Source organism: Sylvia atricapilla, unplaced genomic scaffold (genome assembly GCF_009819655.1).
Source record: "Sylvia atricapilla isolate bSylAtr1 unplaced genomic scaffold, bSylAtr1.pri scaffold_97_arrow_ctg1, whole genome shotgun sequence".
In the NCBI taxonomy this organism is placed as follows: domain Eukaryota; kingdom Metazoa; phylum Chordata; class Aves; order Passeriformes; family Sylviidae; genus Sylvia; species Sylvia atricapilla.
Window position 1 is genome coordinate 40,332 of NW_027077178.1, and position 23,007 is coordinate 63,338.

General features: G+C 56.5%; 3 protein-coding genes across 3 annotated transcripts; all 3 read left to right on the forward strand.

Annotated features, from left to right (window-relative positions):
- The first annotated feature begins 1,920 nt into the window (after positions 1–1,920).
- Positions 1,921–4,034, forward strand: LOC136375159 (zinc finger protein 420-like). The gene has a single exon (XM_066340519.1). It carries the CDS (start codon positions 1,921–1,923, stop codon positions 3,751–3,753), a length of 1,833 nt encoding a protein of 610 aa, XP_066196616.1. The 3' UTR covers positions 3,754–4,034.
- Positions 4,035–5,223: 1,189 nt separating this feature from the next.
- Positions 5,224–6,227, forward strand: LOC136375157 (zinc finger protein 3-like). Its single transcript, XM_066340516.1, has one exon. The coding sequence runs from the start codon at positions 5,325–5,327 to the stop codon at positions 6,225–6,227; it is 903 nt and encodes a 300-aa protein (XP_066196613.1). The 5' UTR covers positions 5,224–5,324.
- Positions 6,228–13,798: 7,571 nt separating this feature from the next.
- Positions 13,799–16,161, forward strand: LOC136375158 (class I histocompatibility antigen, F10 alpha chain-like). The gene is given in 8 exon segments (XM_066340518.1): positions 13,799–13,892; positions 14,523–14,790; positions 14,984–15,074; positions 15,076–15,124; positions 15,127–15,264; positions 15,552–15,669; positions 15,671–15,806; positions 15,905–16,161. Coding segments are annotated over 8 exon segments (1,071 nt in total). The 3' UTR covers positions 16,082–16,161.
- Positions 16,162–23,007: the final 6,846 nt, after the last annotated feature.

Consider the following 23,007-nt stretch of genomic DNA (forward strand, 5'->3'; position numbering starts at 1 on the left):
TGCTCCCAGTGCCAATCTTGTTCTCAGTCCCAGTCCCTGGGTGGTGCCAGTCTCGGTGCTGGTTCCGGTGCTGGACTTGGTCTCAGTCTTGGTCTCAGTGCCAGTTCTGGTGCTGGTTTCAGTCCCGGTCTCGGACCCGGTCACAGTGCATATGTGGTGCTGGTGTCAGTTCGGTTGTTGGTTCTGGTCCCAGCCTTGGTCTTGGTACTGGTACTGGAGCACTGAAGCTCTTGGTGCCACTCTCGGATCCGGTGTTGCTCTCAGTCTTGGTGCTGGTGCCGGTTCTGGTGCTGATCTTGGTCTCAGTCCTGGTCCCGGGGATTTTAGGCGGGTTGGGGTAATATTCAGCCAAACTAGGTGAGCTTAGGGTGGATTTTAAGCCCCTTTGGATGATTTTAGGCCAAATCTGGTAGGCTTTATCATAGACTTCAGGTATGTTTCATTGATTTATGCAAAACCAGGAATTTTCAGCGTTTATTTTACAGCCTTTTTAGGAGTTTTAAGGGGATAATATGCCAGTTTGTGCGGGTTTAAACCAGTAACGGCAATTTTACGCCGCATTGGTTGGTTTTAGACCCCTTTGGATGATTTTATCCGCAATAAGTTGATTTTAGGCCAAACCATTTGGCTGTAGGATGGGTTTTAGTGCCCTTTGGGTGATTTTAGGCCACTTTGTGAGGATTGCAGGCCTGTTAGGGTAATTTGAGACCAAACCTGATCGGTGTTAGGGTGGATTTTAGGTCTCCTTAGGCAATTTCATGCCAGTTTGAATGATTTTAGACCACACCGGGTTTGTTTGGGAGCCGGCGTCCCCTTGGCCACGCCCATTCCCCCTCAGGATTCCCGCCCGGTGCCTGACCCCGCCCCTTTCCCCTCACAGTCCCCGCCCTTCCCTTGGCCCCGCCCCTTTCCCCTCACAGTCCCCTCCCTTCCCTTGGCCCCGCCCTCCCAGTCCGGGGGCGGGGCCGGCGGAGGAGGAGGAGGAGGGAGGAAGAGGCGCAGCGGCCGCAGGAGCGGGAGGAGAAGACGAGCGGAGGGAGCGGCGGCTCCAGCGCTCCCTGAAGCGGCGGCACCGGCGGGAGCATCGCCCCCATCCCGCAGGTGCCCGGGGAGGGGGAGCTCGCCCCGAATATCCCGGGGGGTCCCTGCGTCTGGGGTTTTTTGGGGGGGATGTTTGGAGTTCGCGGGGCTCCAAAGCCGAGCCGCAGCTGCCCCTCGGGGGGACATCGGGGGTCCCCGGGAGGTGTTTTTGGGGTGTCCCGGTGTCGGCAGAGCCCCGTCGGGGGGCGGGGGGATGCGGGTCCCCCCTGGGTGGGGGTTGGGCTTCCCGGGCCGGGCGCTCCAAGCTCTGCCGGGGCCACGTGGGGAGCGGCGGGGCCGGGGGGACACCGGGTTTGGGGAGCCCGGGAGAGCCGCGGCTTCCCTGAGCGGGACCCCAGAGAGAGGAGAGCCCCAGAGCCGCAAGGCGGGACCCCGAGAGGGGGAGAGCCCTGGGATTGCCGGGACCCCGTTGGGGGCTGGAGGGGCGGGATGGGCGGAAAAGGGGTTCGGGGGTCCCGGTGCTGGAAGTGGCTGCTCCCAGTACGCACCCGGTCACTCCCAGTACGAGCCCGGTCACTCCCAGTACGGCCCCGGTCACTCCCAGTATGAGCCCCGTCACTCCCAGCAGGAGCCCAGTCACTCCCAGTAGGAGCCCAGTCACTCCCAGTAGGAGCCCGGTCACTCCCAGTAGGAACCCAGTCACTCCCAGTATCCGTAGGTGGCAGACAGAAGAGGGGTCCCTTTTCGGGTCCCTGGGACTCCCGGCAGCCTGGGGAGGGCGGGCACCGAGCACACCGGGGATCTCCTTCCCCTTCCCTGAGGCCCGGAGGCAAATCCCATCCTGTCCTTGTCCTTCCTGCCCCAGACAAGGAGCCGAGCATGGAGAGCAGGGAGGACAAATCCCCGCGGCAGGAGCTCGTGGGAGAGGCCGTTTGGAGCGGCTCCACGGCGCAGGAATGCACCGGGGAGGAGAAGGGCCGGAGATCCCTGAGGAGGAGGGGCTGCAAAGGCCCATGGCGAGAATGTGAGGGGGAAAGGGCCAGCGTGGGCCGGGAAGGCGGCTGGAGATGGAGCCAGAGCTCAGAGCGGGTGGTCCATGAGGAGCCTCGTGATGGGGAGAAGGCCCACAAGTGCCTGGAGTGTGGGAAGAGCTTCAGATCGCCATGTGACCTTATCTATCACCAGAGGAGCCACACAGGAGAACGGCCCTACGAGTGTGGGGAATGTGGGAAAAGTTTCAGCCGGAGCTCCTACCTGATCATCCACCAGAGGATCCACACTGGGGAAAGGCCGTACAAGTGTGGGGAGTGTGGGAAGGACTTCAGGCACAGAGCCAGCCTGAGCTTGCACCAAAAGGTCCACACTGGGGAGAGGCCCTACGAGTGTTCCCAGTGTGGGAAGGGGTTTCTGACCAGCACCCGCCTCCTTGAACATCAGCAGACTCACTCAGAGGAGAGGCCCTTCCACTGCCCCAACTGCGGGAAGGGCTTCAAGGGCAGCTCACTGCTCAACAGGCACCAGAGGACCCACACCGGGGAGAGGCACCATGAGTGTGAGGAATGTGGGAAGGGCTTCAGACGGAGAATGTGCCTGATCCAACACCAGAGGATCCACACAGGAGAACGGCCCTACGAGTGTGGGGAATGTGGGAAGAGCTTCAGCTGGAAGTCCAACCTGATCCAGCACCAGAGAGTCCACACTGGGGAACGACCCTACAAGTGTGGGGAATGTGGGATGAGCTTCTGCTGGAGCGCTGGTCTGATCAACCACGAAAAGATCCACACAGGAGAACGGCCCTATGAGTGTGCGGAATGTGGGAAGAGCTTCAGAGAGAAAGCCACCCTGATCCAGCACCAGAACATCCACACCGGAAAAAGGCCGTACAAGTGCGGGGAATGTGGGAAGAGTTTCAGGCAGAGAGCCGGCCTGAGCTTCCACCAAAAGGTCCACACTGGGGAACGACCCTACAAGTGTTCCCAGTGTGGTAAGGGGTTTCGGGTCAGCCATCAGCTCCTTTTGCATCAGCAGATTCATTCAAAAAAAAGGCTCTTCCGCTGCCCTGACTGCGGGAAGGGCTTCAAGGGGAGCTCATACCTCAAGAGCCACCAGAGGACCCATGCAGGAGAACAACCCTACGAGTGTGGGGAGTATGGGAAGAGCTTCAGCCAGAGAGCCAGCCTTTTCCAGCACGAGAACATCCACACTGGGGAACGGCCACACGAGTGTGGGGAGTGTGGGAAGAGCTTCAGGCACAGAGCCAGCCTGATCCAGCACCAGAGGATCCACACTGGGGAAAGGCCGTTCAAGTGTGGGGATTGTGGGAAGAGCTTCAGAGACAGAGCCACCCTGATCCAGCACCAGAGGATCCACACTGGGGAAAGGCCGTACAAGTGTGGGGAGTGTGGGAAGAGCTTCAGGCAGAGATCCAGCCTGAGCTTGCACCAAAAGATCCACACTGGGGAGAGGCCCTACGAGTGTTCCCAGTGTGAGAAGGGGTTTCTGACCAGCACCCAGTTCCTTGAACACCAGCAGACACACTCAGAGGAGAGGCCCTTCCACTGCCCTGAGTGTGGGAAGGGCTTCAAGCAGAACAAACACTTCATCCAGCACCAGCGCATCCACACCGGAGAGAGGCCCCACGAGTGTCCCCAGTGTGGGAAGAGCTTCACCAGGAGCTCTTACTTGACCAAACACCAACAGAGGCACCAGTAAAGGAAGCCCTGCAAGTGCCTCTATGAGACAGTCCAAAGATCCCTCATCTGCCTCACGGCCATCATCAAGGACAGAGACTGAAACCCCTAAAAAGGGCTCTAAAACCCCAATGCAGGTGTTCTGGCCTGGCTGAGGTGGGACCTTTGCCAAGTATTGCCTGCAGGTGTGTTCAGTGGGAAAACTTGGCACTCATTTCTATGGGAACCTCAGCCCCTGAGCAGGAACAATGGGCAAGTCACGGTGAACTGACCTGTTCTCTCAAAAAGAACACGCTGTAACCATCTCCCCACCTTCTGGCTGACTGTCTGTCCCTTTGGAAAGGACTGTAAAGAGCCCTGAGTTGACCAAAGGCTTTGAGATCTCCCTACAGGCGAAGGTGGATCTATTGGCCAGACCACGAGGATTTCACCTCTCCGTTGGTAGCTATACCCACCCTCTCTTTCTCTTTTCTCGCTATCCTTTGTTCCCCTTCAAATCCCTCTATCGCATTTGCTGCTGGCCCTGTTATAAATGATTAGAAGCCCAATTCGAAATAAAAGAATTTCTTTACCAAATTTTTTCAAAATCACATAGAAAGGCCACAATAAAATTGGACAGCATTGCTCAAATACTGGGTGGACAGAGTGACAGCAGCAAAGGTACCATCCAACCTCTGAGCACAAATACATCGGCTTTGGAATCTCAGAGACGCCCTCGAGTAGCTTTTAATAGTCCAAACTTTTGATACAATATTTTATACACGAATTTATACATCACATTATCACAGCACTAATAAAAGTGCGTTTGTTTTGATGAATGCTGAAATCCCCTCTGTGTTCTTTTTGGCCCTCTGAGATCGGTTAACGAACCATCACGGTTCCAGTGTTCGCGTTAGCGGATGGTGACAACTGGGAACCTATGGACTGGGATAACCAGGACTGGAGTCCTATGGACTGGTATCCTATAAATTAGGACCCTATGGACTGGGATCTGGTGCCGGTTTTGGTCTCTACCTCGGTCCCAGCGCCGGTGCCTGAGCAGGGCCGGTCTCGGTTCTGGTGTCGGTCTCAGTCCTGGCGTTGCTGCGGGTTCCGGTGCTGATCCCGGTCTTGGTCCTGGAGATTTTTGGTCCATTTGGGTGAATTTAGGCTAAACCTGGTGGACACTGGGTTTGGGGAGCCCGGGAGAGCCGCGGCTTCCCTGAGCGGGACCCCAGAGAGAGGAGAGCCCCAGAGTCGCAAGGCGGGACCCCGAGAGGGGGAGAGCCCTGGGATTGCCGGGACCCCGTTGGGGGCTGGAGGGGCGGGATGGGCGGGAAAGGGGTTCGGGGGTCCCGGTGCCGGCAGTGGCTGCTCCCAGTACGCGCCCGGTCACTCCCAGTATGAGCCCCGTCACTCCCAGTAGGAACCCAGTCACTCCCAGTATCCGTAGGTGGCAGACAGAAGAGGGGTCCCTTTTCGGGTTCCTGGGACCCCCATCAGCCTGGGGAGGGCGGGCACCGAGCACACCGGGGATCTCCTTCCCCTTCCCTGAGGCCCGGAGGCAAATCCCATCCTGTCCTTGTCCTTCCTGCCCCAGACAAGGAGCCGAGCATGGAGAGCAGGGAGGACAAATCCCCGCGGCAGGAGCTCGTGGGAGAGGCCGTTTGGAGCGGCTCCACGGCGCAGGAATGCACCGGGGAGGAGAAGGGCCGGAGATCCCTGAGGAGGAGGGGCTGCAAAGGCCCATGGCGAGGATGTGAGGGGGAAAGGGCCAGCGTGGGCCGGGAAGGCGGCCGGAGATGGAGCCAGAGCTCAGAGCAGGTGCTCCATGAGGAGCCTCGTGATGGGGAGAAGCCCCACAAGTGCCTGGAGTGTGGGAAGAGCTTCAGATCGCCATGTGACCTTATCTATCACCAGAGGAGCCACACAGGAGAACGGCCCTACGAGTGTGGGGAATGTGGGAAAAGCTTCAGCCGGAGCTCCTACCTGATCTACCACCAGAGGATCCACACTGGGGAAAGGCCGTACAAGTGTGGGGAGTGTGGGAAGGACTTCAGGCACAGAGCCAGCCTGAGCTTGCACCAAAAGGTCCACACTGGGGAACGGCCCTACGAGTGTTCCCAGTGTGGGAAGGGGTTTCTGACCAGCACCCGCCTCCTTGAACATCAGCAGACACACTCAGAGGAGAGGCCCTTCCGCTGCCCCAACTGCGGGAAGGGCTTCAGACACAACTCCAACCTGATCCAGCACCAGCACATCCACACCAGGGAGAGGCCCCAGGAGCGTCCCCAGTGTGGGAAGAGCTTCTTCAGGAGCTCTGACTTAGCCAGACACCAACAGAGGCACCATCAGGAAAGCCCTGCAAGTGCCCCCAGTGCAGGAGGAGTTTCATTCTCTGCTCCAGCTCCAGTCCCCACTGGAGGAGCCACGTTGGGCAAAGCCCTCGTGACCCACAATACTCATGTTCCGTTTTGGGAAGTCATGTTCCTGGTTATGCTTTTGGTTTGGCATTAACCTTGTTCTCTTCTCCATGGCTTTGCACTCCAAAACAAAGAGGGATCGATCTGTGACCTCAAAACCACTCCAGTCCCACTGAGAAGTCAAATCTTATCCCAATACATCTCAATCCCACCTGAAAGTGGCCTCTTCCCACCTCAGATCAACTCAATCCCACACCAAACTTAATCATTTCCACATCCTCCAGGGTGAGCTGGGATTGGAAGGAGCTTGGGAGAAGTGAGATCCAAATTTGGAGCGGTGGGATGGGGATTCTGTGGTGCTGGGTGGATGGGATGTGGTTTGATAGTAAATAATACTTGAAAAATTCTTGATTCCTGTCCCATTCCTTTCCAGCCAGTTGCAGTTCTGTTTTCAGAGTGTCACCCTCTCAGCTGATTGTGTTTATGTCCTCCTTTCCCTCGTGCCTCTCTCTGCCTGCTCTGTTTGTCTCTCATTGTCTCCCTTGAGCCAGGGCAGCTCCCACCAAAGGCCCTGCCCTGACTGAATTCCCAGTGCAGGAGCTCCAACAAGCGTGGCTCAAGTTCTGGGGGCTGGCAGTGAAATGTCCCTGTAGGATCTTGCTGCCCTTGGCTTTGGGCCCCTTCTCCAGAGCTTTGCCTTCCAGGGCAGCAAGATAGATCTTCTCCTGTCTGGGAACTGGAATTGCAGAGCCTTGGAGTGTGTGCCATGCAGGACCCTCCAGACTCAGATCCTGTCAGTTTGGGTGGGTCTTGGGCGAGATGTAAAGGGGTTTTGTGGATTTTTGGGGCTATTTATGTTGCAGCGGGTGGTTGGGGTCCAGATCCTGGCCAGAAGCTGTTGGGTGGTTTGAGGGGTCTGGGAGTGGCTGTGGGGCTGGGAGGAGGTTTTGGGGCACTTGTGATCCCCCCAGACCCCCAAATCTGCCTGCAGACCACAACCCCCAAGATGCTGCCAGTGTTTTGGGGCTCCATGTTTGGGTTCATCCTCCTGGTGCTGCAGGAGAAGGTGAAACAGAGTCCCCAGGGGCTGTGTGTGTCCCCCCCAGAGCGTGTGTGACCTCCCCATCACGGTGTCACCCCCTTTTCCCTCCCCACAGGGCTCCTGCCCCAGCTCCTGCTGCCCCGGGAGGGAATTTGGGGAGGGGGCAGAGGGGATGCACAGCCCCCGCCGGGGGATGGCCCCAGCCCAGCCCCTTTGTTCAGCACCAAGCTGGGCTGGGGGCCACAGGAGGAAGAGGCCCAGGGGCAGCAGATCCTGCAGGTGGGACAGGGCTTGGGCTCAGGGCAAGGTCCTGCCCTGCACACCTGGCTCAGGTGTGACCCTGCCCCGGGAAGGGAGCGGGACATTCCCATCCCTACGGCTCAGGGCTGGGAGCAGCACTTGGAGCACAGACATGGAAATACTGGCAGCAGCTGGGACCACACTGAGGGGCTGAATTATCCCCCCCACACCTTCCCAGGCCACTCTGTGAGCTGGGAAATGCTCCTTCTGCCTCGGCCCTGGCCAGCAGCCCCTGGGCTCAGCTCCTCTGCAGCTCAGCACAAACACTGTCTGCTCCCACACTGCTGCTGCCCAGCCAGGTCCTGGGTTCTTTAGGAGCAGCCCTGGGAAGTGTTTTTGTTGCCTCAGCGGCACAACATCGCTGTTCTCACCCTTCCAAAGAAGGCTGTGTATCCCAAGTGCGGCCAGGATGAAACATTGCTGGGACTGAAGCCCCTCTCTTGGGGCCCTACAAACCGCGCTCCAAAAGGAGCCCCTGGAGCTCTCCTGGGCCAGCGCCCTCCCTGCGAGTGGGGCCTCTGCCAGCCGGGAACTCTCCCGTTTGCTGCCCTCGGGGGATCCCCGAACAACGACGGAGCCGGGGCCGAGCCCCCACTCCTCGAGGCTCAGCCCTTGGCCCGCTGGGGAGATGCCAAAGCATCCCCAGGGAGCATTTCCCTGCCCTGCAGGGGAATTTCTCACAGGCCCCTGGCGCTGGCTCTGTTTTTTTTTTGTTTTTTTTTTTTTTTTTTTTTGCCAAGTTGTTCTGTTCAATACAAGTTATAAGCTAAGTTAAATACTGTTAAGTGTTAAGGATTCCTTTTATCTTTGCCCTCACTGTCATTTTGTCACTCACACACACACACAGGGACAGTTCTCGGTTCATTTCTGGTTTCGTTGCCTGGATTTGGTTTGCTGGTGGTGTTGCTTTGTTTCCTTGCTGTGCCTGAAGTGCCCAGTCAGGAGGAGAGTGACTCTTGCCGAGGAACTTGGTGGTGCTGTCACTTAATATTAAATCTGGATTTTGCTGATCCCTTGCTGGGGATTTTTGAAGCGCTCTCAGCCCCTCGTTGGTAACAGGGCGAAGGAGCCCTGGCCCAGGCTCTGGCCCTGGGGGACACGGGGACGCTGCCGGGGGGTCCCTGTCCCCCTGTCCCGGCCCCCACGGCCCCGTGTCAGGCTCTGGGGTTGATCTCCTGGAACATCCTCTGGGGGAGGCTGTGGCACCAGGGCTGGGGGGACCCGGGGGGACAGGGGACCCCGCTGTGCACGAGCAGTGCTGGACATCTCTGGGGGAACTGTGAGGGGGGGCCGGGGTGGAGTGACCTCCCCAATGACCTCACACAGCCCCGTGATGTCACACACACTTCCTGTGATGTCACCCAGCCCTCTCTGGTGTCATTGTGCCACCTTGTAATGTCACAGCACAGTCTGTGACCTCACAGGCCTCTTTCAGACATCTTACAACTACACTGTGATGTCACAGCCAGCTCTGTGGTGTCATAGCCTTCACTGTGATGTCACAGTCAGCACTGTGGTGTCACAACCGACTCTGTGAGGTCACACAGCCTTCTCTGAGACGTCACAGAGCTGCTCTCTGATGTAACAGAGCTTCTGTCTATGATGGCAGCGCCTGCACTGTGACCTCACAGCGCACTTGCTGGTGTCACAGCCTGCTCTGTGATGTCACAGACTGCTCTGTGATGTTATGCAGCCACACTATGATGTGACAGTCCACTCTGCGATGTCATACAGCCACACTGTGATGTCACAGACTGCTCTGTGAGGTCACAATCCACCCTCTGATGTCACAACCTGCTCTGTGATGTCATAGAGCCACACTGTGATGTCACAGCCTGCTCTGTTCCCATTGTGTCACAACAGTCTCCTGTGCTCTAGGAGGCCCCAGTGTCAAACACAGGACATTTGTTTCCATGAGATTCCCCGGCGCTCCCACGGTCTCCTGGATTCCAGGAGGGCCCTCTCTGTAACAATTCAGACTTGGTTCCATGACAATCCCTTGCCCCACAGTGCTCTCCTGGCTGCCATGAGGCCCCCCTGTGTTTACAATGAGATTCCACGGTGTCACTGTGCTCACCTGTGATTCATGAGGCTGTGCTGGCTCACAATGGACACTGGCTTCCTCCAAGGCTGGAGATGTCCCAGTGACACCGCGTTTCCATGACGCCGCGCTTTGTCACAAGGGGGGCCTTGGTTCCCTCAGAATCCATTGCCCCACAGTGCTCTCCTGGCTGCCATGAGGCCTTTCCTTGGCACAGTGGAACCTTGCTTGCCCCAGTGGAGACCTGGCAGTGCCCCAGTGGCACACGGGTTCCATGAGGCCCCACCTGATCCAAGTAGAGCCTTGGATCCATGAGATTCCACTGGGTCACAATGTTCTCCTTGGTTTCCTGAGAACCTGATGTGTTGACAATTGGCCCTGGCTTCCTTGAGGTTCAGTTGAATCCCAGTGGTGTCCTTGGTTTCATAAAGCCCGGGTTTGTCCCAATGGGTCCTTGGTTTCAGGATATTCCATTGTGACACAATGATCTCCACCACTCCCTAAGGCTGCACCGTCAAACAGTGGACACTTGGTTCCATGAGACCCCTGCTCCCCTTTTTTCAGCCATCCCATGTCTCCCAGCCTCCAGACTTCCCATGTGCTTGACCCTGGGACACCCTGGAACACCTTGGACCCCCATTCCTGCCTTTCCCAGCCCCCAGCCCCACCTTTCTGCAAAACCAGAGACCCCTGAACTGCCCCTTCCTGAACATTCTGAATATCCCACCCTGTTACCGTGCTGTTTTGGGAAACCCTGGACTCCCTTTTCCTGGGCTCAAGGACCCTCTGGAACTCCCTTCTACCTCTCCAAGTCCCTGCCCCTCATTTCCCTGACCCTGAGACCCCCCTGACACCCCATTCCTGAGAACTGAGGTGTCCTTTTACCCCTTTGCCCAGCACTGAGACCCCCCCTGCACCCCCCTGCACCCCCTTATCCAACACCAACTCACCCTTTTCATGGTCACCCCACCTCTCCCAGCCCCTAGAGCCTTTTCCTTCACCCTGGGACCCCATTCCTGCATTGCCCAACCCCAGCCCCTCCTTTCCTCACACTGAGGAGCCCTGGCACCCCCTTTGCTGGGCACAGGTTTCCCTGGACACCCCATCCCACCTCTCCCATTCCCTGCACCACTTTCCTTGACTCTGAGCCCCTGAACCTCCTTCCCAGCTCTCCCAGCTCTTCATGTCCCCTCTTTTCTTCACCTGCTGGTCCCCCTGAACCCCCACACTCTCACTTTCAGTCCCCTCAGCCCCCCCAAATCTTTGTCTCCCCAGTTCCCCACTCCCTGCAGTACCTGGAAGTGGTGCTGTCAGAGCCCAGCCCGGGGGTCCCCCAGTCCCTGATTGTGGGGACATGGACGGGACCCCCTGTGAGCGCTGGGACAGCGAGTGGGGCTGGATGGATCTGCAGCCACCGGGGATGGCAGTGGGAGCTGAGCTGGGATATTGCGATAGCCAGAGCTGGGACATTGGGATAGCCAGAGCCGGGATATTGGGATAGCCAGAGCTGAGACATTGGGATAGCCAGACCTGGGATATTGGGATAGCCAGAGCTGGGACACTGGGATAGCCAGAGCCGGGATATTGGGATAGCCAGAGCTGAGACATTGGGATAGCCAGAGCTGGGACACTGGGATAGCCAGAGCTGGGATATTGGGATAGCCAGAGCTGAGACATTGGGATAGCCAGAGCTGGGATATTGGGATAGCCAGAGCTGGGACACTGGGATAGCCAGAGCCGGGATATTGGGATAGCCAGAGCTGAGACATTGGGATAGCCAGAGCTGGGATATTGGGATAGCCAGAGCTGAGACATTGGGATAGCCAGAGCTGAGACACTGGCATAGCCAGAGCTGGGATATTGGGATAGCCAGAGCTGGGATATTGGGATAGCCAGAGCTGGGACACTGGGATAGCCAGAGCTGAGACATTGGGATAGCCAGAGGTGGGATATTGGGATAGCCAGAGCTGGGATATGGGGATAGCCAGAGCTGGGATTTGGGGATAGCCAGGCCCGGCTCAAGGAGTGGAACCAGCTCGTGGCCGACAATGACCTGGAGATGGGGCCGGTACAACCAGAGCAGGGGGGGCTGGGGGGAGCCAGGAACTGGGCTGGGGTCTGTGGGAATGGAGGACTCTGAGGGGCTGGGCTGGGATCTGTGGGAATGGAGGACTCTGAGGGCTGGGCTGGGATCTTTGGGAATGGAGGACTCTGAGGGCTGGGCTGGGATCTTTGGGAATGGAGGACTCTGAGGGGCTGGGCTGGGATCTGTGGGAATGGAGGACTCTGAGGGGCTGGGCTGGGATCTGTGGGAATGGAGGACTCTGAGGGCTGGGCTGGGATCTGTGGGAGTGGAGGACTCTGAGGGGCTGGGCTGGGATCTGTGGCACTGGAATGGGAATCCAGGCAGCTCCAAGGGGCTCTGTGGGGCTGGGACACAAATCCATGGGACTATTCTCTCCTGGTTCCCAGGTCTCCACAGGGTGCAGGTGGTTTCCAGCTGTGACCTCCTGTCCAATGGAGCATCCATGGATCCCACCAGTACGGCTGCAATGGGTGGGATTTCATCTCCTTCCTGCTGGGACCCGGGAGCTTTCAGTGTCCATTGGTGCCACCTGGATCACCCAGAGGTGCTGGGAATCCAAAGGGATCGTGGTGGAGCAGATGAAGCATTACCTGGGACACACCTGCTTGGAAGGGCTCCCAAAATACATCAGATATGGTCAGGAGGCTCTGGAGCACAAGGGTGGGAGTGGGAGAGGGAGGGGAATTCCTATGGGAATGTTGGAGTTCTGGAATGGGGGACTTGGGAATGCAGAAATTCCCATGGAATTTCATGGCTGGATCTCAGTCTCATTCTAGTCAGGTGAGAATTCCATGGATGGGCCTCCCCCCAACCCACTGCCATGGGAATTCCATGGAGAAATTATTTGAATTGATGACCAACGAAATGACAGCAGTGAAATGAGAAGTAATCCCTGCTGGGATTCGATGGGACAAAATTCCCAATCCTTTCCCCTGGCTGGCTCTGTTGTGCCCGTTGCAGTGCCAAGGGAGTGCCCTGTCCCTGCCCTGAGCCCAGCACGAGCCTTTCCTTGGCTGTTCTCTGCCCTGCCCGCGGCAGGAGGGCACTGCCCGAGTGGCTTTGGTGGCCCCGGGCACCCGGCCGGGCTCCAGCTACTGCAGGTGGCTCCTTGGGAATGTTCCAGAGCAAAGCTTAAAGCAAACAACAGTTTCTGGAGGGGATTGTTCTCCATTGGCTAGTGCTGGAAGCCCAAGGGAACAGCCTGGGCAGAAGATCCCAGTGTGCTGGAGCTCAGCGTCCCATGGCCAGGCCGTGTTCCCTGACTGTCCTCTGTCCCTCAGCTCTGTCCCCTGTCCCTCAGCTCTGTGCCTCCGCGGGTGCCAGCCCTGGGGCAGAACAACCCCGAACCCCAGCTGGGCCAGTTCCTCCAGTTCCTCCCATGGGAAGGGCCCAGGTCACTCCCAGCATGGGCCCTGTGGCTCCCAGTCACCCCAGTATGATCCCAGTCACTCTCAGTATATCCCAGTTGCTGCCACTAGGATCCCTGTTGCCCCAGTTCTGGTCCAGCTGGGTCCCAGTGTGTCTCCCGGTGTCCCAGTCCATCCCAGACTGTCCCAGTCCATCGCGGTCCCTCCCCAGCAGCCGCCGCCCTTTCCCGGATCCTGCCCCTCAGGCCCCCGGAGCTGCCGCCGGACGCCCCCCCCAAGATGCTGCCGGGGCTCGGGGGCTTGGGCTGTGTCTGCCGGGGCTGGGGCTCGGCCTCCACTGCGGGAGAAGGTGAGGGGGTGTCCCCGGGGCTCGTGTTCCTCCCTCGGAGCGCCTGTGACTCCTCCATGTCCCCCCTGGCGCCCCCTCGAATCCCCATTCCTGGGATGGTCCCTGGCACCGAGACGCCCCCACATCTCCTTCCCCAGCTCCGGGACCCCCCGCACCCCCTTATCCTGCACCGACACCCCCCTGCACCCCATTGCCCGGGGATCCTCCTCTCCCAGCCCCTGGGTCCCCTGTTTCCGTGACCCCAGGGAGCCCCGGACCCCCATTCCCGGGGCACCGCACTCCCAGGCCTCCCTTTCCTGGGAAACCCGAGCTGGGCACGGGGCTCTCCGGCCGCTCTGGGACTGATGATCACCCCAAGGAAAGGGAGAGAACAGGAGGGAGCCAGAGAAGGAGATCGGGAATCAGGGATCACAGTCTCAGCGCCCAGTCCCGTTCTGCCGGGGGCGGGACTCGCAGCCGCAGGGAAAAATGGATCCGCGGATGGCGGCGCTTCCCCCGCTTTGGGCCGGAGCCAGCGGGTTCCCGGCAGAGTCGGAGAGCAGGCGCCGGGAGCTGAGCACAGCCCGGCCCGGGGGTCCCGCAGGGCGCGGCCGAGGAGGGTCCCGGGGGATGCCAGGAGGGGATCCCGGGGAATTCCCGGGAATTCCGCCGTGCGCTCCCGCCGCGCTCCCTCGGGCACTTTGGCTCCCGCCTTCCCCGCCCTGCGCCGCCGGGATCTGCCCGGCGACCGGTGACGTCACCGCACACTCGATCCGCTATTGGCGTCGCCAATGGCGGGGCCCGGGCAGTGGGCGGGGCCTGGGCAGTGGGCGGGGCCGCAGGGAAGCCGCGCGATGGCTCCAGCGCTGGGGCTGGGGGCGCTCCTGGGGGACCAGGGGAGGGGGCGAGAGGTGAGGGGGACCCCCGGCACCGGGACTCTTTGGGCACCCATTCCGGAGCACCGAGGAGCCCCTAAAGCCCCTTTCCTGGGCGCCGCGATCCCCCCGACCCTCCGTTCCTGGGCATGGGCTCAACTCTGCACCCCCTTATCCGGCACCGACAACCCCTGCACCCCTTTCCCGGCCATCCCGCCTCTTCCACCCCCCAGAGCCCCCCTTTCTCAATCCTGGAACACTCAAACCCTATTCCCAGCCCTCCCAGCTCTCCCAGTCCCCCCTTTCCTTCACCATGACTCCCCAGCCCCCAAATCTCCGTGTGCCCCCAGTTCTCCTCTCCCTGCGGTCCCTGCCCGTGGCGCTGGCGGAGCCCGGCCCGGGCTTCCCCCAGTTCCTGTCCATGGGCTCCCTGGATGGGATCTCCTTCCAGCGCCGCCAGCGCCAGCGGGGCCGGGCGGAGCCGCAGCCGCCGGGGATGGCGGCCGGAGCCCAGCCGGGATTTTGGGATGGCCAGAGCCGGCACAAGGAGCGGCACCGGCACGGGGCCACCAGGGAGCTGCAGATGCCGCAGGAGCGGCACAGCCAGAGTGGGGCTCGGCACGGGGAGCCTGGGGGATCTGTGGGGCTGGGCTGGGATCTGGGGCGCTGGGATGTGGATCCATGCGGGTCCAAGGGGCTGGGATGAGGCTCTGTGGGTCTCCGACAGGCTCTAGGGCTCCATAGGTCTGGAACAGGGCTCCGTGGGCTGTGACACAATTCCCTGTGTCTCCGTGGTCCAATTCCTGCCCAGGACTCCACACACACTGCAGGAGGTTTCTGGCTGTCACCTCCTGTCCCACGGGCGCGTCCAAGGATCCGATGGGCTCGGCTCTGACGGGCGGGTGGGAATTCCTCTCCTTCCAGCCGGGATCCGGGAGATTCGTGGTGGCCGAGGCGCTGCCCAGGTCACCAAGAGGCGCTGGGAACATGAGGAGATCGAGGCTGAGGAATTCACAAATCCCCTGGGGCACACCTGCCTGGAATGTCTCCGGAAATGTGTCAGATACGGGCGGGAGGCTCTGGAGCGTAAAGGTGGAGAGGGCAGATTTCCCATGGGAATATGGGATTTGGAAATGTGGGATTTGGGAGGGCTAAATGTGGGAACATGGGAATTCCCATGGAAATTCCCTCCATGGATCTCAGTCATCCCATTCCCATGGGACTTGCATGGATGGATCCTGCTGCTCTGCCATCCTGATGGGAATTCTGTAGATGGATCTCACTGCCATCCCATTCCCATGGAATTCCGTGGGCAGATCTCACCCTCTTCCCATAGCCACAGAATTCCACTGATGCATCTCACTGTTATCCCATTCCAGGACCCCCTTATGTCCCTGTGTCCGGGAGAGTGGAACACGGCATCCCGATGTTGTCCTACCACGGTTACAGATGTTACCCCAGCACCCTGGGGATCAGCTGGATGAAGGGGGATGAAATCCGGGATCGTTCCCAACAGTGACGGCACCTTCCACACCTGGGCCAGGTGCGAGACACTGCCGGAGAAGCAGGAGCAGCACCAGTGCCGGGTGGAGCATCCCGGAATGCCGGAGCCCGAGATCTTCTCCTGGGCTGAGGCCGGGAATGTGCGATGTGGTAATTTGGGAGTTTGGGAATGTGCAGCAGTGGGATGGGGGTTCCCCTGCCCCTCCTCACCATCCCGTGCTTCCCAGAGCCGGAATCCAGTGGGAATCTCACCCTGGTGGTCGCTGTGTCCGTCCTCGCTGCCATCGTGGTCATTCTCCTCATCGGATTCAGCATCTGGAAGCTCCAATCCAGTTCTCCCCAAACCCATCCTGGGGGGTCACCCTGTTCTTCCCCAGTCCCAAAACTCCTGGAAATCCCCCCATGATCTGACCAGCCCGTCCCAAAATCCTCCTGGGTCCCCCCTCAACCCATCATGGGGATTCCTGGGATTGTCCCCATGTCCCCTCCTCCAGGGCTTTGGGGTTGCACTTTGACCTCTCTGTGCTCCCCCCGGTTTCTTCCACAGCCCTCCCATGAGAGTGGAGGGCAGGGGCCGAATGCTGGTGTCCCCCTGCCTGCAGCAGATCCAGGGTTGAGGAGAATTCAGTGGAGTCCCTCAGTATTTTGGGTCCCCTGGGAATTGGGGTGACCCCCCGGGCCCCCCACGATCTCCCTGAACACGCTGATGTTGCCCGTGCTCAGTGAGAAGGTTCGGACCCGGAACGGGGTCCCAGCTCTGTCACCTGCACTGCCCAGGTACCCCCCATACCCCCTGAGAACCTCCAACTTCTCCGTGATGCCCCAACCTGCCCTGGAACCCCAAAAACATCCCTGGGACCCTCCAAAAACTCCCCAAGATGACAAAGCCCCCATACAAACCCCCTAAACCCTCTCAGGACATCAAAATTCCCATGGGGGCTCCCAACACCCCCCCAAGCCCCCTTGAGAAGGTGCATACCTGGCACGGGGTCCTCATCACCATCATCGGCATCACCCAGGAACCCCCAATCCTTCCCGGGACCCCCAAACTCTCGTGGGACCCCCAAACGCCCCTGGGGTGCCGGTACCAGAATCAATGGGAGGGGTGTAGCCCTTTTAAGGGGAGTTAAAGTGGGGGCCAACTGTTGGGGGTCCTTAAAGCCGTGATGGTGGGAGAACCCCGAAAATCCACCCTGGGGGGCACTTTCCCATTTGCTGCACTCGAGGGAGCCCCGAACAATGACGGGTCCTGGGCTGAGGCCGCCACTCAGCCGGGGGTGTGGAGGGAACTGGGGGGCTGGGACAGGGCTTGGGGCTTTTGGGGTTAACTGGGGGACCCCCAATGGGAGCTCCATTCCTGCTGTCCCACCGCCCCCTGTCCCCCCTCTCCCACCCCTTTCCCATTGTTCCCCCAAAGCTCCGCTCGGTTTGGGGGTGACCCACCCCTTTCCCATCGTGTCCCGGCCCGGCCCCGCACACCCGAGAGCCCCCGGCCCGCGGCCGCAGAGACGGAGGAGGAGGAGGGACAGAGAAGGAGGAAGAGGAGGGATGGGGGAGCTGAAGCGGGCAGAGGAAGATGTTGGGAAAGATGGGACAGGAAGGGTTTATGGATATGATTGTCTGAGATATAAAATACATGAGTGAAATAGAAATGAAGGGCAGCTTTGAGATGTCGGCATGGCAGGCAGTAGGACGGTGATTAACTGGAGATAGGTTGAAGGATAGAAAACAAAAGGACCCAAGAATGCAGTCCGTCTCCACCCTGCCAAGGCATCAAGGAAAAAGTAGATAAGAAGAGTAGTCTTTAGAGTTTAGAATATACGATGAGATGGTAATTTAGTAGTTCTCATAGGTTGCACGCAAAGTTTGTAAATTTAGTATCTTGCGCCAGTTGGTCACTGTAAATTAGAATATTCAGCAAAAAAAAAATTATATATATATATTTATATATAATATATAATATATAATATATAATATATAATATATAATATATATATATACAATATATATATAATGTGTTGGAACAAGGTCCTCGCTCTCTAAGCTCTTACCTCTTCTTCGCCTTTTCTCTTCTCGCTCTTTTTTCCTCTTGCCTCTTCGCCCCTTCTCTTGCCCGCGCTCTTTCTCTGCTGCTTCTACCTCCCTTTCTCTTACCGCTCTGATCCCAGCAATCTTCTTGCCTCTTTTACCCCTCGTAGCTTTTTTACCTCCCTTACCTCATACACCCTGTCTCTCTCCCTCTCTCTTTGGGGCTTCACTTCAGCTGAGGCTGGTGGCTGAAAGCAGCCCTCTTTACGCACGACCCTTGCAATAAAACCACATGTTTCCAGAATATCTCAGCTCTGCAGAGTTCCTTGTCCCTGCCGTGCACAGATGCCTCTACAGGCGGCACTTCGTGATTTCAGTGCTCTCTGGGTGTGCAGCTCCTTCGCCCCGGGACCCTCGCCCCCCGTATCCTGCAGGTGACCGGGCAGGGGGAGCTCACCCCAAATATCCTGGGTGGGTTTTTGAAGGGGGGAAGGATATTCGGAGCGCACAGAAAATATATTTACGGTTCCCTGGGCTTTTTTCTGTCGGGGCCGGGCAGCTTGATGTTTGGCTCTTGCAGGGCTCCAAAGCTGAGGCGCAGATGCCCCTCCAGGGGACATGGGGGGTCCCCGGGAGGTGTTTTTGGGGGGTCCCGGTGGCGGTGCCGGCAGAGCCTTGGCAGGAGGCGGGTCCCCCCGCGGTGGGTGTTGGGCTCCCTTAAGTTGGTGTCTGTCTCTTTGGTGCTGACCCTGCCCGCCAGCAAAACCCTGCGGGCACCAGAGAACCAAAGGTGGCCTGTGACACTGCAGGGCCCTGTGGAACCAGGGGACCACAGTGACACTGTGCATCTCCTCTTTTCACAACTGTTTTCAAAACGGCAAGATCAGTAATTGCTGCCATGCCATACGGTTAAATAATCCACTATGGTCACTGTTGTTTAAAAGGATTACTTTGATTTCTTCTTGACAATCTGCACCAATTCCTTCCCCCATGACATCAACACTTTTCAAGGCCAAGCTCAAGGAAGCAGTTCTGAAACCTCCAGTATCCTGCAGGAATCTGAGTTCCTATTCCTGTATTGATAACTGCCATTTGCTTCTGATTTATAATAATTCATTCTAGTGCATCAAGGCCCAGCCCTGCAGCCTCCGGGGTGGCCCTGTCAGGGGCCATCACACCCAGAACAATTTCCCCAGAAGTCAAAATCTCACTGTGCACGGCTGTATTTGCAAACTGGGTGCAGCCGTGCACATCCAGGGGTTTCCATTTCCACACTGGGCCCATTGTTAAGGGTATGAAGAACATCTGTGGGATGGGTTCTCCATCAGGACAGGTTCCCATCTCCTTGTTTTTTCAGCTGCTCCTTCAACTGCCCCTTTGTCTGTTCAATCAATCCTGCAGCTGCTGGATAGTCTGGTACATGAAGAACCCAGCAGTCCTAATCACTGCATTTTTCACAGTCACAGACAAAGCATTCCACATCACAGTATCATCAAATCCCATAAAAATTGCCAGTTTCATCCCTTCCTCCTTTATTCCTTCTCTGCAACCTCACAAAGTTTACCACTGACATTAGAGTCCTGGCCAGTGCTTTTCTGGAGGGTATTTAGCGTTCCATCCCTGAGCAGCCAAAGGTGGCAAATCAGTATTGTCAACATTATTTCACATTATTATTTCAGATATAAAGATATAGATATAGAAAGAAACACAGATTTAGATATGGATATAGTGTAACGGGAGGCTGGTGGGTTGGAGACAGACACACGACACAGGATCTTCTTGAGTTCTGACCAACAGCCACCATTTATTGTTCCAAGCTCCCTTTTAGGGTGAGTTTGAATTTCCCAGGCTTGGAAAGCCAACTGGTTGGGAATCTCTGCCCCACCCAGATCTCTGGGCAGTGCTGTGTCTGCATCCAGGGCTTGGATGGGCTTGGCTGAGTTCTTTGTTCCCCCAGGGACTTCTAGAACAAGCCAGGTCAGCCAAATTTGGTCTGGTATGGTCAGACTCATCATGTCCAGCTGTAAACCAGCTGGACCTTGCTCCATCTCCTGCCTTTGGTGTTATTAAAATGCAAATTGTTTTCTGTTCTCCCATTTGCAAGGGCCCTTTTGCAGACAGGGGAACAGAAGACAGCATGGGTTTAATTGGAAGGAGGGTTGGACAAACTTAATCCTCCTCAGCCAGTGATGTGTCCCATGTACCACTGGAGTTGCAGCACTCACTCCCAGGAGCTGTCAGGCAAGATCACAACAATCTTCCAGGCTGGCATGGTACAGGTTAACTGCTGATGGCTCCAAATTACAACTTAACACTAAAACAAGAAAACATTCAACTTTTAAAACTCTGAGAAAAAAAACAATTAACAGAAAAACAAATTGTCAACAGAAAAACCACTCTGTAAAGAGAAAACCAGTTTGTAAACAAATAGAATCCTGCAATGAAGGGTCACTCTAAGAGTCCCAGGTCTCCATGAGGTCGGTGAAGAAGCTGTTTCCAGCACTGTTTCACACACGGCTCCACACCGGCTGTGGAGGGGCCACCAGGAGAATGCTGCTGGTGGTCTTGGACAGAGCCTAAGGTAGGACGGACACATCTGGCAGGTACCCAAAGCGTTCTAGTGTCCTTGCAAGGCACTTTGCAAGGCTGTACTGTTAGCAAAACACCATTCAAATTGCTCTTGGGTCACACAGACAAGTTTTGAAGCATCTGTAGCATTCAATTGTAAACACCTGTGACAACGTTTGACCATTAACAGTGCAATTAGTTCAAAGACGGTGGGTGCCGTCTTTTTTGGTTGATGAGGTGGAAGCACTCATTCTAGAATGTGCCAGGGACCAGGCCAGTGTGTATCCCACTGTCCAATAACACCAGGAGGATGAAAATTACCAAGGAAAATAAACACAGTGATCCACACCTCTGGGCATATCCAGTGGGATTGTCTGTCCGTGATGGTTTGCTCTACTCTTTCAAGGGCAGCTTTTGTCTCTGGCGTTAATTGTCTGGGGCAAGTTAATTCAGAGTCACCCTTTAGGAGGTCAAATAAAGGTGCTAATTGAGAGTCAGTCAGTCCTAGGTAAGGTCTGACCCAGCTGAGGGTACCCAAGAGTTTTTCTGAATTGTTCAGAGTCAGAATTTTGATTGAAAATGGAATTATTTGTGGCTGTATAGTCTGGTTCATTAGTTTGAATCCCAAATATTTCCAGGGTGGTTGCTGCTGCATTTTCTCTGGTGCTACATGCAGCCGAATTGTTTTGAATGCTTGCAACAGGCTTGGCTGAATCACTGAGAGTTCTTTTCTGGTTTGGCTTGCAATCAAAATGTCATCTATGCCACGGTAACAGTATGTCCCTGGATACTCTTCTCTCACTGATGAGAGTACCTGAGCAACACACCCCTGACACACTGTGGGGCTGTTCCCCACGCCTTGGGGAAGTACTTTCCATTGATGACCTTGCACTGGTGCAGCGTTATTAATAGAAGGCACGGTCAAGGCAAACTTTGGGGTATCATCTGGGGGTGATGGAATACTGAAAAAACGGCCCCTTACCCCTACAGTCAGGATGTCCCAGGAGGCAGGGAGCATTGTAGGAGATGGCACACCAGGCTGCAACGTGCCCGTTCTCTCCATCACGGAATTGGTTTTTCTCAGGTCATTGAGTAACCTCCACCTACCAGATTTCTTTTTTATAAGAAATACTGGGGTGCTCCAAAAGCTCATCGATGGCTCTATGTGTCCTTGAACCAGTTGTTCCTGTACCAGGGTTTTTAGGGCATCTAAGCTTCTCCTTATTAAGGGACCACTGTGCTACCCACACAGGCTGGGTAGTGAGCCATTTTAGAGCCAGTGTGGGATACTTTACGCCCTCTAATACAGTGGCCCCTGTCAAAAATCCATTCCCAACTCAGCCCACACCAGAGCCAGAGAACTCTAGGGAAGGGCTTCCCATCTGGGAATTTCAGATAGGACTGATTCCTCACCTTTGGATTTATAAAGTGTCATTTTGTGGTGACCTGGCCAAATTATGCCAATTCTGTTGTAGCAGTGGGCAGGGTCAGCACCAAAGACACTGACACCCCCTGAAGGAATCAGTGAAGTTACCACATTTCACAGCAGCAAAGGAGCAGCAAAGGAGCAGCTCAGCAATGCAGCCAATCCTCACTACCAAAGACTGCCTGCAGTGATTAAGAAAGGTCCACCACCAGTTCCCCTCAGACGTTCCCATCCCCCAGATGGGAACACATCAGCTGGGGGAAGCTGTCACAGCCAAGGACTGCAGAGCCTCTCCCGGACACTGGGAATTCCTGCAGCTGCCTCCAGCCACAGGTGAGGCTCCAGCCTGGCTGGGAGAGGGCCCAGCTCTGAGAGTGCTGAATAAACAAACTGACACCAGCACTTCTGGTGCAGGAACATCTGGTTTCATCCTCCTCTTGGCTTTCTCCCAAAGCCTGGCCAGGGCCCAAGGAGGAACCAGGGGCACTTGCCTTTGACCATACAGCCCCAAACAAGGCCAGATGTCAGATTTCATGGCCTGGTCTGGCTTCTAAATACAGAAAGGTCAATACATGTTTCACTAAGGAGTGGATACATCTACTAAACGCTAATGATCATGCCTATTTTGTTCAGGAGCACATACAAAGATAACCTTGGGCTGGAAGGCTCATCCAGAGGTCACCTTTGTCTCAGGGCTGTTGTCCAGGCCTCAGTCAGGCCTCTTGTCCAGGCCTTGGCACTTCAGGGTTTAGTGGTGGGCTTGGCACTGCTGGCTTAACACTGGGACTTGATGAGCTCAAGATATATGAGTTGGCTTTTTGCAAATATTAACATGACTACTGTATGTGTCATTACACTGTATTATATTTTACTAATAAGACTTTAGAAGGGTAATGAATGTCTATTTTCTGACTATACCTGCGAGTTAAGACTGAGGAGGTTTTTTTTCGTGTTCTTTTTATCTCTTCTTTGTAATGTCTAAACAACCAAGCCAGAAGTTACAGGAGGGGGGAGTCACCTTGTGACTCGTCCATAAAAAGGCTGTTAACTTTCTGTCTTCTTATCCAAATGAAAAAAAACCAGAGAACCTCAGAAGAAAATTTACACCCATGTAACCAGACTGAGTGGAGCCACCCACAAAATAAATCTACTAGATAAGATAATAGGGAATACTTGAAACTGATCAAAAGAAGAATGTTTGATTAAGATCTAGTGAATATTCAACACAGCGCTCCTTAAAGAAAAAGGTCCTAAAAGGGTGAGATGGGCTTCGGACAGACCTAGTGCTAAGCCCCCTCAGCCGAGAGGCT

Bases quoted from the DNA above. Each gene is read 5' to 3' on its own strand.
- LOC136375159 (XM_066340519.1), top strand. From the start codon at position 1,921: ATGGAGAGCAGGGAGGACAAATCCCCGCGGCAGGAGCTCGTGGGAGAG.
- LOC136375157 (XM_066340516.1), top strand. From the start codon at position 5,325: ATGGAGAGCAGGGAGGACAAATCCCCGCGGCAGGAGCTCGTGGGAGAG.